The sequence below is a fragment of the Taudactylus pleione genome, unplaced genomic scaffold, assembly GCF_031769625.1.
Source record: "Taudactylus pleione unplaced genomic scaffold, aTauple2 ptg000203l, whole genome shotgun sequence".
Lineage (NCBI taxonomy): Eukaryota > Metazoa > Chordata > Amphibia > Anura > Myobatrachidae > Taudactylus > Taudactylus pleione.
This window is the reverse complement of record NW_028284605.1, coordinates 605,397-621,304: the sequence shown is the minus strand read 5'-3', so window position 1 is coordinate 621,304 and position 15,908 is coordinate 605,397. Positions and strand designations below refer to the sequence as shown.

Sequence of the window (15,908 nt, the reverse complement as noted above, 5' to 3'; positions counted from 1 at the left end):
GCTTTATTCATTAACTTTTCATTTTGTTTAACAGTATTCATTAAAGTGTGCATCCCCCTGCACTTAGAGCACTGAACATAATGCAAACCCATACATCTGGACAATTTTCCACATATTGATGAGGAAAATATTGTACAAAGTGTGAAATTGTAGAGAACTAAAACAAACAACCATACCAGAAAAACCTATGTATTGATCACAGTGTTTAAAAACACAGACACAACACCCTTCCAATGACTTTTATGGATGTGTACAGCAGGTTTTGTTTATAATACATATTTAGGTATATAGGATGAATTTGCTTGAAAAGTACAGTAAATATTTTCTCCTATTGATGAAAATGAGAAAGTATGTGCTTTAACAGTAAATGCATCTAGCACTTTTAAGGACTAACATTCTTAATGTTTTCAGATATAATATGGAATTGTGCACTCCATTTCCAAATGTTTGTTAAATGAATATACAGCTGAAGGGTAGTATTACTTCTGTACTAAGGTAAAGTGTATTAAATAAGTATGTATTTAAGATTTTAGTTGTCTGGCCAAAGATTGAAGCTTGAATCCAATAGTCACACAATAGGATAAAACAAGCACACCTCTTTCATTTGAATGACTATAAGCCGTCTTAACAAACCTTAGGATAGTAGAAACTTGTTTTGGTACTGCCCAAGATTGTGTAAGTCATATTCATTCTATAACCAGCAGTGTCTGCAAGAAAAGAAAAAGTCACAAAGTTTCTGAAAATAGAATTTAATTATCCTTAACATTGGAGTAACTACCTTTCACTCAGCGAAGGCAGTTCTACATTACAATGTGGATAACAAAGATAAGCATCATTTTGGAGTATGATTCATTACCTTTAGGTGATTCATTATGTTCTATTACACAGGAAATCGGGTAAGCAGCAGCTAGCTTTATTGCCAAGACTGTCATATTGCGAGATACAGCAACCAGCGCATGGGCTTGATGAAAATGTATTAAGACTTCAATAAAATAAATAAAAACAAATTACAATTATTTGAATGGACACCACGGATATTACCAGAGCCAGATTTATCACCATACCATGGCAATCTAAAACATTAGAGAATAAACACCTGAAATGTTCTACCTTGAGAAAAATACAATACTTTGAAAATAGATTGGCAGTAAGCTTCTTTTTTTATTTCTGGAGGCTTGATGTGTGAGAAATTATTCGTTTAAATAACACTGCCACAAGCTTTTAACTATAATATAATGATAATTAAGCTTTTTTTTTCTAGCACAGTTTGGTGCTGATGCAGCTGCCTGGAGCCTTGGCATTTATTGAGTGCAAAGTAGTCATTTATTGTCCTTTGTGTGCTCAAAAGCCATCTTCATTATCCAGTGAATCTGAAATACAGAACAAATATATCAACCACTGAGTTGTTGTACACTCCAACAGCCTTTGAAGTGATCGTACCCAGGCCCCTTATGATTATAGGCACATAGAGTTATTTTTTATCTTTCTAGTAGTCTTACTATTCTATTGACTAGGTAGCTTTTATATTCATTTGCACATTGTCATTTCATTGACTAACAACTGATGTACAAAATTGTGTCTGTCTTTATTGGATATTTCTGTTGATGTTCCTTGTCACATCAATTAACACGATGCAGTTATTTTAATTAAACTGAGTAGCCTTGGAAATCCCATGAGCTTTAAGGAGAGGGAGGGGGCAGAGCACATACCAGGAAATCTTGAATCTCATAAAAGGTTTGTAAGAAGTATGATGAGTGTTTCAAGGGAGAAAAATTAACTTGGCTCAGGAAAACATAAATATGCATAAACACACATTAGATATAGTTTCAAATACATCTTGCAGAGTGCTGTATTCAGTGGAGGACTTTAGATGGGAAATCTTACAGCAGATAAATATTGATGGTAACATATTCTGGTAACAATACTCATTCCTAAATATTTTATCTTCTATGTAAATTTTCTAGCGATTGATGTGTTACTTTCTACACTAGAAGCTCTTAAGTCAGTTGTGGAGGAACTCTGTCAGTCCAAGATGTATCGCTGTTCATTGCGATTTAGAACAGCCATTGTTTTTCAGTCCTGCTCAGGATGCTCCATACGGATAGCCCTGACTTGACATCTTGGGGTAAATTTACTAAAGTGCGGGTTTTTAGAAGTGGAGATGTTTCCCATAACAACCAATCAGATTCTAGCTATTAGCTTCTAGAAGGTGCTAGTTAAATGTTAAGTAGAATCTGATTGGTTGCTATGGGCAACATCTCCACTTCTAAAAATCCACACTTTGGTAAATATACCTGTACAACTAGTGTAAAAATCCAAAACACATGGGATTGACTGATTTGCACTTCAACATGGATAAGCTTGAAAGTTGCTAACCTATTAAGTGCTTGTATTGGGGGAGTAAATGGCCAATAATTTCTAAATTCTTAACTCCTACATTCTATAAGTGCAATAATAAAAAAAATACTATGTTCCCTTTACCGGGTATAAGAGAAGTGTTCACATTTCATAGCTCTGTTGATTGTTATTTATGTCACTATAAAGGAGGACTAAATAGCAATAGAGTTCTGATAGTAATAATCATCTCAAAAAGCCTTAACAAGGCTGCAAACTATGCGCAATGATGTAAATGTAGGATGCATGGAGCAGCGAGTTATAATAATTGTACCCGTTAACACATTGTATTCTGCCAAGTCCTAAGCATGTTCTCTGGGAGATTAATGAGGCAGAACACTGGTGGTGGTGCTGCTGCTGCTGCTGCTTCCCATTGGCTGGCAATGTAGGAGCTGTCCATTCCAGCACCTCGCCAGTTAAAGCTATTCCTAGAGCAGACACTAGGCGCTGTCCGCGGTGCTGAAAGCTTTCTAGGTGCTTGGAAATATAGATGCAGGCAGGCAATCGTCTCCCAGCAGCAAGCAGTGAAATGTAAGCTTCTCCTCACTACAGCTGATTGCAATTACACCAGTCAGAAGAGCCACAACAAGCTATTTCTTCCTGTTCTATTTTATTTGGGTAATTGCTTTCTCCCTTCCCTCTTCACCCATCACTTCAGGCACCGGGTGCTTCTTTCAATGCAGCTCCTTTCCACAGCGTGATCAGTGTATGTTCCTGCTTCCAAAGTATTAGGAAAAACCACACACACACATACAAACACAGAAGGTAGAAGAGAAGAGGCTGTATAAAGAGACTGCTCCGAGTAATAAGGAGATTATCCTAAAAACATGTATGCTGTGTGCTTTATATTAACAGCTATGGTGCATATCCATTCTCAAGGTAAGGACTCCCTCAGTCGTTTCATTTTTCATTTTTTTGCTGCTGAATTATGCTTATGAAGTCACCTTTCAATTTGTCATTGTTTCAAGACCACGCTGCTTTTTCTTAACAGAGGTCAATTTAATTACAGAGGGTTCTAATGCTTATATTTTAATTATTTAACCTTATAAGTCACTATTTTCTCGAATAGTAGGACATACTGGTTTCTTTATGTACAGAAATGTGTGATGAAGTCAACTCAAGTTTATTTATTCCTACCACGCTTAATTATTGCTATACTTCTATAAACATGCTTCACTAATGCCTTTCAGTAGTTCACCCTAAGATTAAAATGAAAAATTGGATTCCAGTGGATGAATATGTCCTTGACAGATATGTCTATTCTAAAACTAAAGTGCCTGGGGTATCTCATAATTACTTCTTTTCGATAATCTCATTTTGTTGGAAATGAAATGCCATTTAATCATTTGCCTTGAAATAATAGAATTTTTATGCTGCAATTCGTTTCAACAATGAACTCTGCTCCCACTCTGGTGCACAATTAATTAAGTTATTGGCAAATGATTTACCTCATTTGTGAAATATTACATCCTGTTTTCTAATCTTTTTTTATGGGATTTCCCAAGAGAACATCTGTTTAATGGAGACAATTAGTTAAGATGGAAATAATTAAAAGCACCTCCTAAAGACTCTGCTGCCAAAGTTTGAGAAGAGTTTCAAAAGGAAGCATGAGGACGTTTATGTCATCACTTGGGGCATGAGGGGTCACTATTACATTGCACGTTACACTACACACTATTACACATTATCAGTTGACTTTACACTTTAGGTGCCACACATGTTCTCTTACACATATTGACTTAGGAACACTGTAGACACAGACTTAGATTAAAAACTTCTTATATTGTTGTTTGAGAATCAGTGGTCCAAGTTACCAACTATGGGGCTACAGTCAGAAAGTACTGTAACTGAGTGCTCTTAAAAACTTCAGCTGTTTAGACAGTGAGGGGTCAACATAAATCTACTTTTGGTCAAAATTCCTCATACCTAACTGTGAATACATACCTATTTAATTCTGTGTACTGAGAAAAATTAAATGTGTTGCAGATGGAGAGAAGTAAGTAACCTAATAATTTGCAAACTGTAGCGTGATTGCTCTGTTAAAGGGGAAGTAAGAGGTTGATACACTAATTTTGTTTAAGAATAAAGATCTATGGGACTTTTGCTGCTACTAATATATCACATTGTTCTTTGTTGAGAATGAAACAACTTCATATCTCTATTTTGAATGACATTCTTTAAAGTGAAAAGTGTAAATCATGATTTGTGACTGCTAGTGCCTTCTGTCCTGCATGGTTAGGCTCCCTTCAGTGCAGATGCTTATGTTCTTTCTTTGGAAGCTCTTGCAAAAATATGACTTGACAGGCAAGCACTGCAACTTTAGCTGTGACTGAAAGAAGCTGTGATGTGATATATTTCAGCTGTTTCATTTTGGACCAGGCCAGACTCAGAAATACAGTTTGATTTGGAATGGCTGTCTCTTAAGATTATTTGGTTTTGGTTCCGCATGTTAATATTCAAGTGTGGTGTCTTCCTTTTTTCATTAAAGTTAAATGCTTTTGCTTTTTTTGTCATGTACTGCAACTCATTTAAAAAACATCCTTCAAAGCAAATATGAAATTAGTGTCCTTCTAAAAATGTAATAACGCAAGAAAACAGTTGTCAGTCAGAGTATCAGTTGTGTGTAATTTATCGGTCTCTCTGCCAGCTGAGCTTGGAAAGCTGATTATGAACACAGAGCAAAACAATTTTCAGAAAGAATGCTGGGCATATTTGTTAAACCAATAAACAGGAAGCCAGCGTAATAGAATTTCCTAAAACATGACAAGATTTGAAAGCCACTTTAAAAATATCTGATCAGCTATTGCCGAAAGTATTTGGAAGACTTTGTTGGGACAAGCAAGCATTGCATAGTGTAAATTAACACACTCATGCACATAAACCAGTGTATATACTGTAGTGTTTATATCGTTGGATGATTCCGTTTTAAAAAACATTACTGTTAAAACTGTTGATGGTCAATGTTTCATATTCCTATATGAATAACTTTTTTCAAACTTGTCACAAACAGATCTCTTTAATAAAGTGACATTGTAGTGCAAACATGGTACAATATACCTAATGAAATTCAAAGGTATGTTTAGCCCAAAACTATAACTGGGAGAATTTTTATTTATGTGCAGGAACTGCAAAATCCTTTATTTTTTCTTAATTAGAATTTTATTTCTTTAGAACATTCAAAATGTTCCACATATGATTAAGTAGTTGCAAGTAGTTATTGTTATACTTGCATTACCTTTTTTAAGGCAATTGGATATGATATGTTAATTTAAGTCTGATACATTGTCTTATTTTATTCAAGTTTAGATATCCATATTTATTAGTGGCAGTAGTGCAATAATTAGCAGCTACGTTTTAGGCCAAAATATTGATTTCTGGTCAGACCTGAAGAAGAGACAAAATGTTGTCCCATAACTTTTGCTTGTTGCTGTAGTGTTGCAAATTTATGAAATGCCGTAGTATGGCCGCATATTGTGTTACTAATATTGTAATGTATCAAACCTGTCAAAAGCCACTGCATACCATTGAGTCATTACAAATAGTGCTGGCTAAGTCCCTGGCGAATACACCTTATCACTATATGAGCCCAGGTTGCGGCTTAGCTGCCTTTTTTTTAATTAATGTTTCACCTTACAAAAGTGTTTAACTTATTAAAGAAACTGGAGGTAAAATAGCTTCTTAAAACTCTTTTTATACATTGATGTGAAACATCACACCTTATTTGCAGATGGATTAGAAACTCAAAGCACAAACATAAATTATTTAGTCTTGTGTGAATGTACCCTGAAATATTTGGTTCTTTAGGAATAAAAGTTCAGGCCAGATCATTATAAAGAATTTTTATTGTGACTTTTTGATTTCTTAAAATCTATTTGGTATTCTTGTAAAACTCTACATACCCCTTAACCTGCAAAGTAGACTGACATATAGGGACATGCTTTGCACTCTTGCAAAGTGTAGTGATGAAAAATGTGATGTTTCACAATGTACTATATCATTAATATGCCTGTCGTAGATAGAAGATCTGGAAAGTCAAATATTACACTATGTATGCCATTTTCAATCCCTGATATGGGATTTATTTAAAGTGTATGAGCTACTGTAGAATTTTCTTGCCGAGAAAAATGAATTATGTGTGATTGAACCTGATTCCAAAAGATATGTTTAGAAGACATTTATGAAAGTCTAAAAATTTGGTACAAATTTGGACATGTGCTGCAATTCACACACCTAAGATATGGTAATTTTGATAAATTAGCATTTCTGTGTCACCTCTGTTTACTTCAACAGTCATTTAACACTGCAAAATTGACATAAGAAAATTTGATTACCTTCTTAGAAAAGTACCTGTCAGTTAGGCAGCATTTGATTGACATATTATTTGGTGTACTGTATGTAGATTATTTTGTAGTGCTACTCTAATGGCCTTTGATGATTTCAATGTTGTCCCTGTACTGTTTATTTTATTTATATGCTTTTTATGGCTGTTTTAAAGTCCTTAAAGGGTCCATCTTAAAGATTACACTAATGGGTCATTTTATCACTAGAGATAAATGCAGCTGTATTATAAACTTAGATATATGTTTTGCTGGAGCAAAAACAAACAAAATATATTTATTTAATTTTCCAGTTGTACAGATAACATTTAAAAACTTGAAGAAATATAATCTGAGTGATTTAATTCTGGATTTAATTCACTGCTAAATTTACATCAGACCTTGGGCAAATGTTGTGCTTGGAGCTACAGTACGTTTTGGTTAGTTTCAAATTAAGGATTTGGGGTAATGTTAGGACTAGTGCTAAGATAAAAGCATATTTATATCTGTAGATAATATAAAACATTTACTCTAGAAATATATACTGTATGTGATTTTGTTTTATTTGTCACCCTAGAGTTGTGTATTGTAAAAACTTTTGATTTTGTATATTTTCAGCATTCGGTTAAAAAAATCAGTTCTAGGTGGAGAAAGGCAGCGTTCAGTGATAACACAGCATTAAGTGCTATAATAGTGGCAATAACCAACAACTTATACAGTAGGTATCCAATAGCAGCATTGACCACTGTCTCTACCGAGTGACATCATGTGTTACCTGCAGCAGTCTGCAGCATCTGCTAGTGTTCGAATCCTAAGGACACTTGCAGATGGAATAACACAAAATGGGAGCCTGAAGTGGAAGGGGCAGGTCAGACGATGCTAAAGCTCTACACCTGTTACTCTAATCAAACTCTGATTGGTCAGAGTGTGGGAAAAGCCACTAATTTAGGTTAGAAATATCTAAATCTACATAAGGTACTGTCCACTCCTAACCAATCAGAGTGGCTTCACCCACAACCCAGCAGTAATGTTGTGATCCCTAGGGATTACAGCCCCATGCAGATTGGCCTAGGGCTGGTTTGTCAGTATGGCTTGGAATGCATGCTGTTTGGTTTCCCTGCTAAAGTGCTAACATGCCTACAGTAGGCCTATTGCTGGTACAAATGGACACCACACGTTTCTTCAAACAGTTTTTTCCTCTGGCCTGCCTGCTTGACTACTTGTTTTGGTTTTGACCCTTTGGTGTATGACTGTCCACCCTAGAATACTGGTCAACTGTCAGTTCTCTTGACTATTTCCTTCTGTTACTCTATCTACAGTATAATGCCTTGACCCTGAGTTATTATCCATTATGCAAAATTCTTCCTAACTACCCATCTTTTTATTTATTTTAGTTACTGCCCTGGGGTTTCATTTTACTCAGTTAGTGGTCAGCCATTATATATACAAAATGACTATACAAACAAACTCAATAAAACTAACAAAATAAGTTCATAAAACCACAGTACAAAGTAAAGATGGTGCTAAGTTTACTATCATTCGGTTTTGGTTGTAACCCAAAAAATTACAGGTATAGATAGTGTATTGCTGTCTAAAAAATATCTATTTACTATCTGTTGGGTTTCAACTTTAATTACATTTGGATGTTGAAATCAGGAGGTTTTCCCTGGTGTATTTGCAGCTCAAACAATATACCTGCCTCTGGCAGGTGAGTTTGGGAGAAACACTGCACAGATCACTATGATTAAAAAATGTCTGGGTCCTCCCCCTCCAAATCCATAACTGGTGCTGGTTATTGGAAAATATAGGGAGCCCCATTCCATTTTTTATCCATGTTTCCAATACCAGACCAGGCTCAGAGGTCCAGGGCTGATTATGGATTTGGTGGGGGACCTAACCCTTTTATAAATTTTTTCAACTATTTCTGTAATTTTTACACTAATGTAGCCTGCTCAGATCATAGTGATCTGTGCAGTGCTTCTCCCAAACTCACCACAGGCATGTCTATTGTTTGGGCGAGTTTGTCATCGTTTTATGGTTGGTTTTTGGTCAGTTTTAAAACCAACCATTAGTAAATCTGTAAATCCTAATCTTGTCTTTGTTAAAAAATTGACTGTTATTCTGATGTTCTAAAGTGTTCTAAAGTTGGTCATTTGGACATTTTTTTTGTTTTTGTCTTTAATAAATGATTGGATTGCAAAACCGATGCAAAATCATCTAAAATCCCAAACCAATGGTGTTAACCTGTGCTGTAATACCAAGGAGCTGATCAAGTATTACTCGAAGGTGCAAAAAAGGGAAAGTGGGCACAAAGTTCTTGGGCTAAGGCCTCCCTTGGTGGACTACAAAGAACAATTACCCTTCGTTATAAAGATTATGGGCCTGATTGGAATGCAAACCCATTGGCTTATGTACAAATACGATGGTTTATGGACTGCGCAGTTGAAGGACTTGTTCTGTGCATGTGCAGAATGGTTCCTGCGTGATCGCTCGCAGTCCCCCTTACTGTAGCTGCAGCATGTTTGACATGCTGTGGCATTTGGGGGGGTGGAGCAGGGGCAACGACCATGATTGTTTTGTATGCATGCCGAGCCCAGACTTCCTGGACTCGGCAGAGGGGTTCTAAAAGCCAGGCTGAGTAAGCTTCCGTTGACCAATGGTTGCGATGGTTACCCGTAGCAGCGGTCGCAGCTGCATGCAGGCGGTGTCTATTTCCTGCATTTGCATTTTAGTTGCACAGTATTGCACAGCCATTTCCCTGCAGCTGTGCAATACCATCCACATGTGTAGTAATAGATCTTCTGATTTATATAATATAATATTTTATGTGTCAGACTGAATACCCATTTTTTTCTGTATATATTTAGCTCTGCTTTCTCTTTAATGCTTTTTCTTTATATTGCAATGTTAACATGTGGCATTCATAGCTTAAATTACTGATACAGAGACCTGTATAGTACTTGCCTAATGCACCTGGAATGCAATAAAAATCATGATGGGCTAAATAAACAGAAAACACGAAATTGATGGATAACATGAATAAAAATAAAAGCATTAAAAATATATCTTTAACACCTGGAAAATATATATATTATTCCTTCTCCAAAAAAAAAAAACGTTTTTACAAGCTGTAAATTACACAATAGCCCAGTAGCCAAACAGGCACAGATTGGAGAGAATTTTAATGGTCAGAATAACATGGGCCTATACTCCTATACTCTATTCTCTAAGTACACATCTAATCAATAAGCCTAGCTTTAAGGCTGAGCAAGTCACCAATTAAATGTGTCTGAGGTGCCACTAGAGTTCTAAGTCCAGTAGGACATCCAATTTACAACCCTTTGGGCCTAAGTCAGAGGTGCATGCAGATGTATCTTTTTCCACAGCTAGGGGACTGATTCTGAGCATACTGAGGTACCCACCTGTAGTGGGGCTAATGCGTCGCACATCAAAGCTTGCAACAGCCCTATGTCAGGTGCAATATCTCTGTCTGAACATGGCGTCATGTGCCAGCGCTACTGAATCTTTAGATGCAGTAGCTGTCAGCAACACGCCCGTGTCTGACAAATCACCCCCCCTTTTACCTCCCAGGAAAGCCCATTGAAATTCACAGCTCTTGCATCCAAATTTGTTCTGCGTCACCATCATGATCCATGTGCAGTGTGATCAAATGTCAATGTTTTGAGGGCATGGCAGGAAATGTCAATGTTTTGAGGGCATGGCAGGGCGTGGCAGCGTGATTGCATCATCGCTGCTTCACCCCGGTACACAATGCCGAGATTACCGGCATTGTGTTTCCGGGGGCGGGGCCACGATGACGTGATTCAGCGTGAATTGCATCATCAGCTGCCCCCGGACCGGCCAGTTATCAACGTTAGGTGCGGACGCCGGCGGGGGTTGCGGGCGGCGCTGGCCGGGAGACGTGCCTACTCTTCCAGGAGGCCGGGAGTGACACCCAATTTTGAGGAGGCTCCCGACCAATTCTGGAGAGTAGACAAATATGACTCACTTGCATGGGCAGTACTTCAAACATCGGCCAACTGCGTGCATATCGGCATTGCGTGCAGTTAGCGGGCATCTCTGAATGAGGCCCTTTGTGCTATTCACATTTTTATCATGGTAGGAATCAAACATTAGACCTTGATCCGAAAATGCATCACTGAGTTATTTTCAGGAAATGTTAATGTCTCTCAGTCTTACATGTAAACAGATGTGTTTCATTTCATGTTACCCAGAGTGTTTAAGGTGCTGACGAAAAGTGACCGCTAACATTTCAGCAGTATAAAGTTTCATGTACAAGTAACAATGTGTTCTCAGGTAGAGTATGAAATAAGGAATTTGTTTGGCTGCTGACTGTTTTGCCTAAACTCCCTGTCTGTAATGTTACATATTACCTATTGCAGCATGCTTTGATGGATGGACTCTGGGCTTCCTAATGAGCATGGTGACAGGGTGAACTAATAAATACAGAAAAGAGCAGCAACGGTATGAAAAAAAAACCTGCCGCCTCACTGGCTACAAGAGCTGTTCAACATCCATATAGAAAGCCTTCTAATCACTGTTAGGAAAGCTGATTCTAAAGCTTTCCGCCACAATAACTTTTTGACAGTGAAAGGAATTGTCAGAGTTGGCAAAATTTGGTTATTGATGAAAGGTCTTACCTCACTGAGGCAGCAGATCAGGCTGAGATTCTCTGTGTGCAGTTTTCTCAGCCAGCAGAGGGAAGTATAACGTGAAAGTAAAAGCATTTGGCTAAAAACAATGAAGGTTTGTGAATAAAAATCCTTCAGATATGACTGTGGATTGCTGTAAAACAAGTGTAACTGCATTTAGTGGCCAGGGAGAAAGGAGTTAATTTGTAGCAACATTTCTCTTCAATAAACATACTCATGGTAACTGGGCCCTGTAATTTTACTTACCTTGCTTTGCCCATAGCAGTCTCTTATGTTAATGTATGGGGTCCATGTCTATCACTTAGTGGTATCTAGAGGCAAAACATCCAAGATGATTACTCAAAAAGAGTATAAGGATGAAATATAGAGGAAGAGAGGACTCCTATAGGGCAAGAATGAATATGAATTGGAGAGTATAGGAATAGAAGATGAGATAGATAGATAGATAGATAGATAGATAGATAGATAGATAGATAGATAGATAGATAGATAGATAGATAGATAGATAGATAGATAGGTATAGAGAGGAATAGAATATACTGTAGAAGTAGAAAATAAGAGGAATAGAAGAGTGAGAGGCAAGAATATGAATACAATAGAAGAGAGATAGGTAAGGAGGAATAAGCATAATTAAGGAATATTACAGGAATGGTCTAAGGCAGTGGAGGAATGAGATAGGAGTAGTACAGAAAACCAGAAAGGAGAATAATTGAAGAGAGGGAAAGGAAAGGAGAGGGATAGGGAGAGTAGAACAGGAGTGAGATAGGAAAAAAGAATAGATAAACAATGTATAGGAAAGAGAGGAAAAGGAGAGGAGACTGATAAGAAGAACACAGAGGGATAAGAGTTGAAGAATAAAATATGAGAAGTAAAGGATACAAAAGGAGCTCAATAAAAAGGAAGACGAAGGTAGAAATAGGACAGGTATGGAATAGAAGAGGCACAGTATTGGAAAGGGGAGAAAAAACAGAAAGAGATAGAAAGCATAATGAAGAGGAGAAAGATACTGTAGGCAATGATTGTAAGAATATTGGAATAGGAGAGGGATAGGAAACGCAGGTACTGTAAGATGTAACGTACAGAAGAGAGGGATAGAAGAGGAGTGTAGGATGGAGGAAGAAGAAAGTAATGCAAAGTAGCAATAGAAGAAATATAGCTATAGTATTATTGTAATGGCTAAAAATAGCAATGTACATGCACCATATACTACTTACAGTTACAGTACAGGAAATAGATATATAAAGCAAAAAAAATGGAAAATTTATAACATACATAGCAGGCATAAAATGTATTACTTTCTGGAAATCCATGCTCCAGTATGTAATATCAATGAATTTTATTACTCAATGAGAAAAATGACAGTTTGACAATGAGATAACTCACCAATGCAGGACATATGTTCCATCATTAAGACTAATAAGATGCCACAAATCCTTTAGGCCTATAATTTTCATTAATGTAGACAAATTAGCTATCTTGCCCAAATAGTGCATTTCAGGTGCACGTCAACTACCCAGCCTCGTAGCTACCCTGGTAAAATCCACCTAGATTTGTCAAAAAATCCAAACTGCAAACACTTTAGCCCCCTCCTCTCTTACCTCTTTAAACGTATTAATTTTTTATCTTAAAATAATGATAGTTTTAGTGGGCTGTCTTTATTACACAGTATTTCTGTGCTGGTAAATGCTTTATTACATTGGTTATGGTGAGACTAGAAATGCGACTAGAATGCATTTTTCACCAAACATGCTGGAAGGTGCAAAATGAATCCCAATAACAGTGTAGCACGAGTTCCAATCTGTTGTCATGCAGTAAAAATCAAGCCCTTCTAAGGCCCGTATTCAATTAGTTTCGCAACTGCAATACTTCTTCGCCTGCTGGACCTACATCACGTATTTTAAAGGCGGAAACTTATCATGCACATACCCGCTATTTGCCCTATTCAATTCCAAAAGAAGCAAAAATGTCAGAATCAGGGAAATCAGCCCGAACCCCCCAAAAAGATGTGGAAAGTTTGGGGATCAATGTAGTAGTGCCTGATTTGCCCTAATGAAACAGTTTGGGGTACTTAAGTTTGCACCATTGCCACTAATTAGCGTCTTTGCACAAGTAGTAAAGAATGGCATAAAGCAGTATTTTTAGGAGAAAATAAGAATTCCTGTCAAATTTGGGGTACTTGAAAATGGGTGCAAGCATATTAAGAAGTTGCTAAAATGAAGTTATAAGAAACGTAAAAAAAAGCACCTTCAGCAAACAAAAAACACCTCACCCATATTTGCAGACCCTCCAAAGGTGTATTTCGCTACTTTTTATGTTTGTACCCCCACTTTGCACTTTTTTGCCCCCTTTTTCAAAGTGCTTTTTTGGGGTGTTCCTCATTTTTTCTTAGGATTTTTTTTACGCAGTTATCCTTTGGGGGACTGTCCCAAGGGTGCTGGATGGTTTCCCCACCTTTGCACCCCAAAATAGCGATTTTGCATTTTTTTTCTCCACCTATTCATAGAGGAAACTTTTTCACCTATTACATTGCATTGCGTTTTCGCGTACGCGAAAAGTGTTTGCAATTGAATACAGAGATAAGTTTCCGCTTGACCGAAAAGTCGCAATCGACGATACTTTTTCTTGGACTCTGACTTTTCGCGGCTAATTGAATACGGGCAGGGCCGTAGAGAGCCTGGCTGGGCCTGGGTAAAGGAGGGGGCGTGGCCTAATCACGGAAAAAAAAAACCATCGGGGGGGGATAGGGGTGATGCCCCTCTAGCAAGCCCTGGCCCGGGTAAACTGTACCCGCTCCTCCCCCCTCTCGGCGCCCATGAATACGGGCCTAAATGAAGAATGCTGTGCATTTCTAAATAGGTTCATGTATGTGTATGTAGGTTAGAATTATTGACTGTGGATGTTCATGAGACTGGATGTAAATGTGGGACAGAAAGCATATATGTGATAATATACTGTAGTGATCTTCATGTTATGTGTGGATTGCTGTGTGGGGACAATGTTATGTAGGGGCTAGAGGGAGGGGACTGGTGTAAGGAAGCAAATAGTACAAGCATAGGGAGTCAGCTTACTGCATGGGAGACACAGTGGTAGGTCCTGGGTGTACCCATGATAGATACGCCACTGGTGTCTTAGTACATTCCAGCTAAAAACATAATAAAGTGACACCTGCTCATTAGTATATGATATGACTCGTCATTACCTGCATTATATAGCACAGCAATAAATTTGCAATTATTTCACCTTAATAATTTGTTATACATCTGTGTAAGCACTTATAATCTTGCAAATACAGATGTTGGCAGGTATAACTTTGTGTTTATTAGTCTATTATTATGTCTTTCATTGGGATCTTTCAGGTGAAAATGTTGGTTACAGAAATCAAGAGTTCCATATGATTCCTGCTATATTACAGTACTCTGCTGTGTTACAGTACTCTGAAAAGCCTTGGACAATTATGTCCATTTTTTAATTATATGTGACTTTGGGGCATGCTTAATAATTATTAGAACTCAGGGCCTGATTCAGGTTGGTTCACAAGGCTGCGTTCACACGCACACGCTTGCTGCGAAAATATGCCAATGAATGCAATCGCACGGCAACCGCAGCACTATACCAAAACTCCACCACTGTATAAAGCTGCCCGCTTCCCATGACATGCATCCGCAAGTCAGCAAAAACATCGGTAACAACGAGTAACATCGGAACCATCCACACAGTTGTGGATGACCATGACCTGCCGCACAAACTGCTAATCTTCCTGTCACCAACTAGATCTCTGGCTACATACACAATCGCATGGGCTTAATTATGCTGCCCCTGTAACTGTGTTCAAACGCACAGGCACACCTGCGTTTGCCGACCACCCCCCCTCCACCCCCAAACGGTCACTTCCTGTCAATCACTGTGTAATGGGACTGCGTGCTTACTGTGATCGATTCCCAATCGCAGCGGTCGGTTTGCGCTCGTGCACTGCGATGCATATGCGTGCGCAGAATGCAAACATCGGCCGGGTGTGTGCGAACCATCCTGAATCAGTCCCTCAGTCCCAATAATTATAACTTCTTATACCAGCAACATGAAATTAGCTATTGCCTGTATGTATGATAATACACATCTAGGGCCAGGGGCTCTGATAGGAGTCCTACTCTGCAATGTGTAAAAGTATAGTAGTGTCTAACATGCCCTCTCCTGAATTCCTCTCCTGGTAAATGCTGTGGAATGTAGCCCATAGTCTACAATGGCTAACACCATCTGTAGATTGTATTAGCTACCAGGTCAAGCATTCCGGATTAGAGCCATAACTAGCTATGGGTGACCGGTGCCACCACACAGAGTGCAGCGCACTGTGGACAGCACCTCCGACCATCCACAGTTTCTGTATTTGGCTAGCAGAGTGCCGGGAATGGCATCCTGCAGTCAGAATCGTAGGTGCAGTCCTCTGGACGCTCCAAATGGCAGACTGCTGCTATAACATCCACCCAGAGCATCCTGAGGATGCTCCAGGCAGGCAATGTTGTTTCTGGTC

At 38.3% G+C, this 15,908-nt stretch overlaps 1 protein-coding gene across 1 annotated transcript in view; it reads left to right on the top strand.

Moving 5' to 3' along the window:
- The first annotated feature begins 2,979 nt into the window (after nucleotides 1–2,979).
- LOC148518028 (seizure protein 6-like) overlaps nucleotides 2,980–15,908 on the top strand; it is a 597,080-nt gene continuing 584,151 nt past the window's right edge. The window contains exon 1 of the mRNA XM_088477790.1: nucleotides 2,980–3,273. Within this exon, the coding sequence (XP_088333916.1) occupies nucleotides 3,222–3,273 (52 nt within the window). The 5' untranslated portion in view covers nucleotides 2,980–3,221. The remainder of the gene's footprint in view (nucleotides 3,274–15,908) is intronic.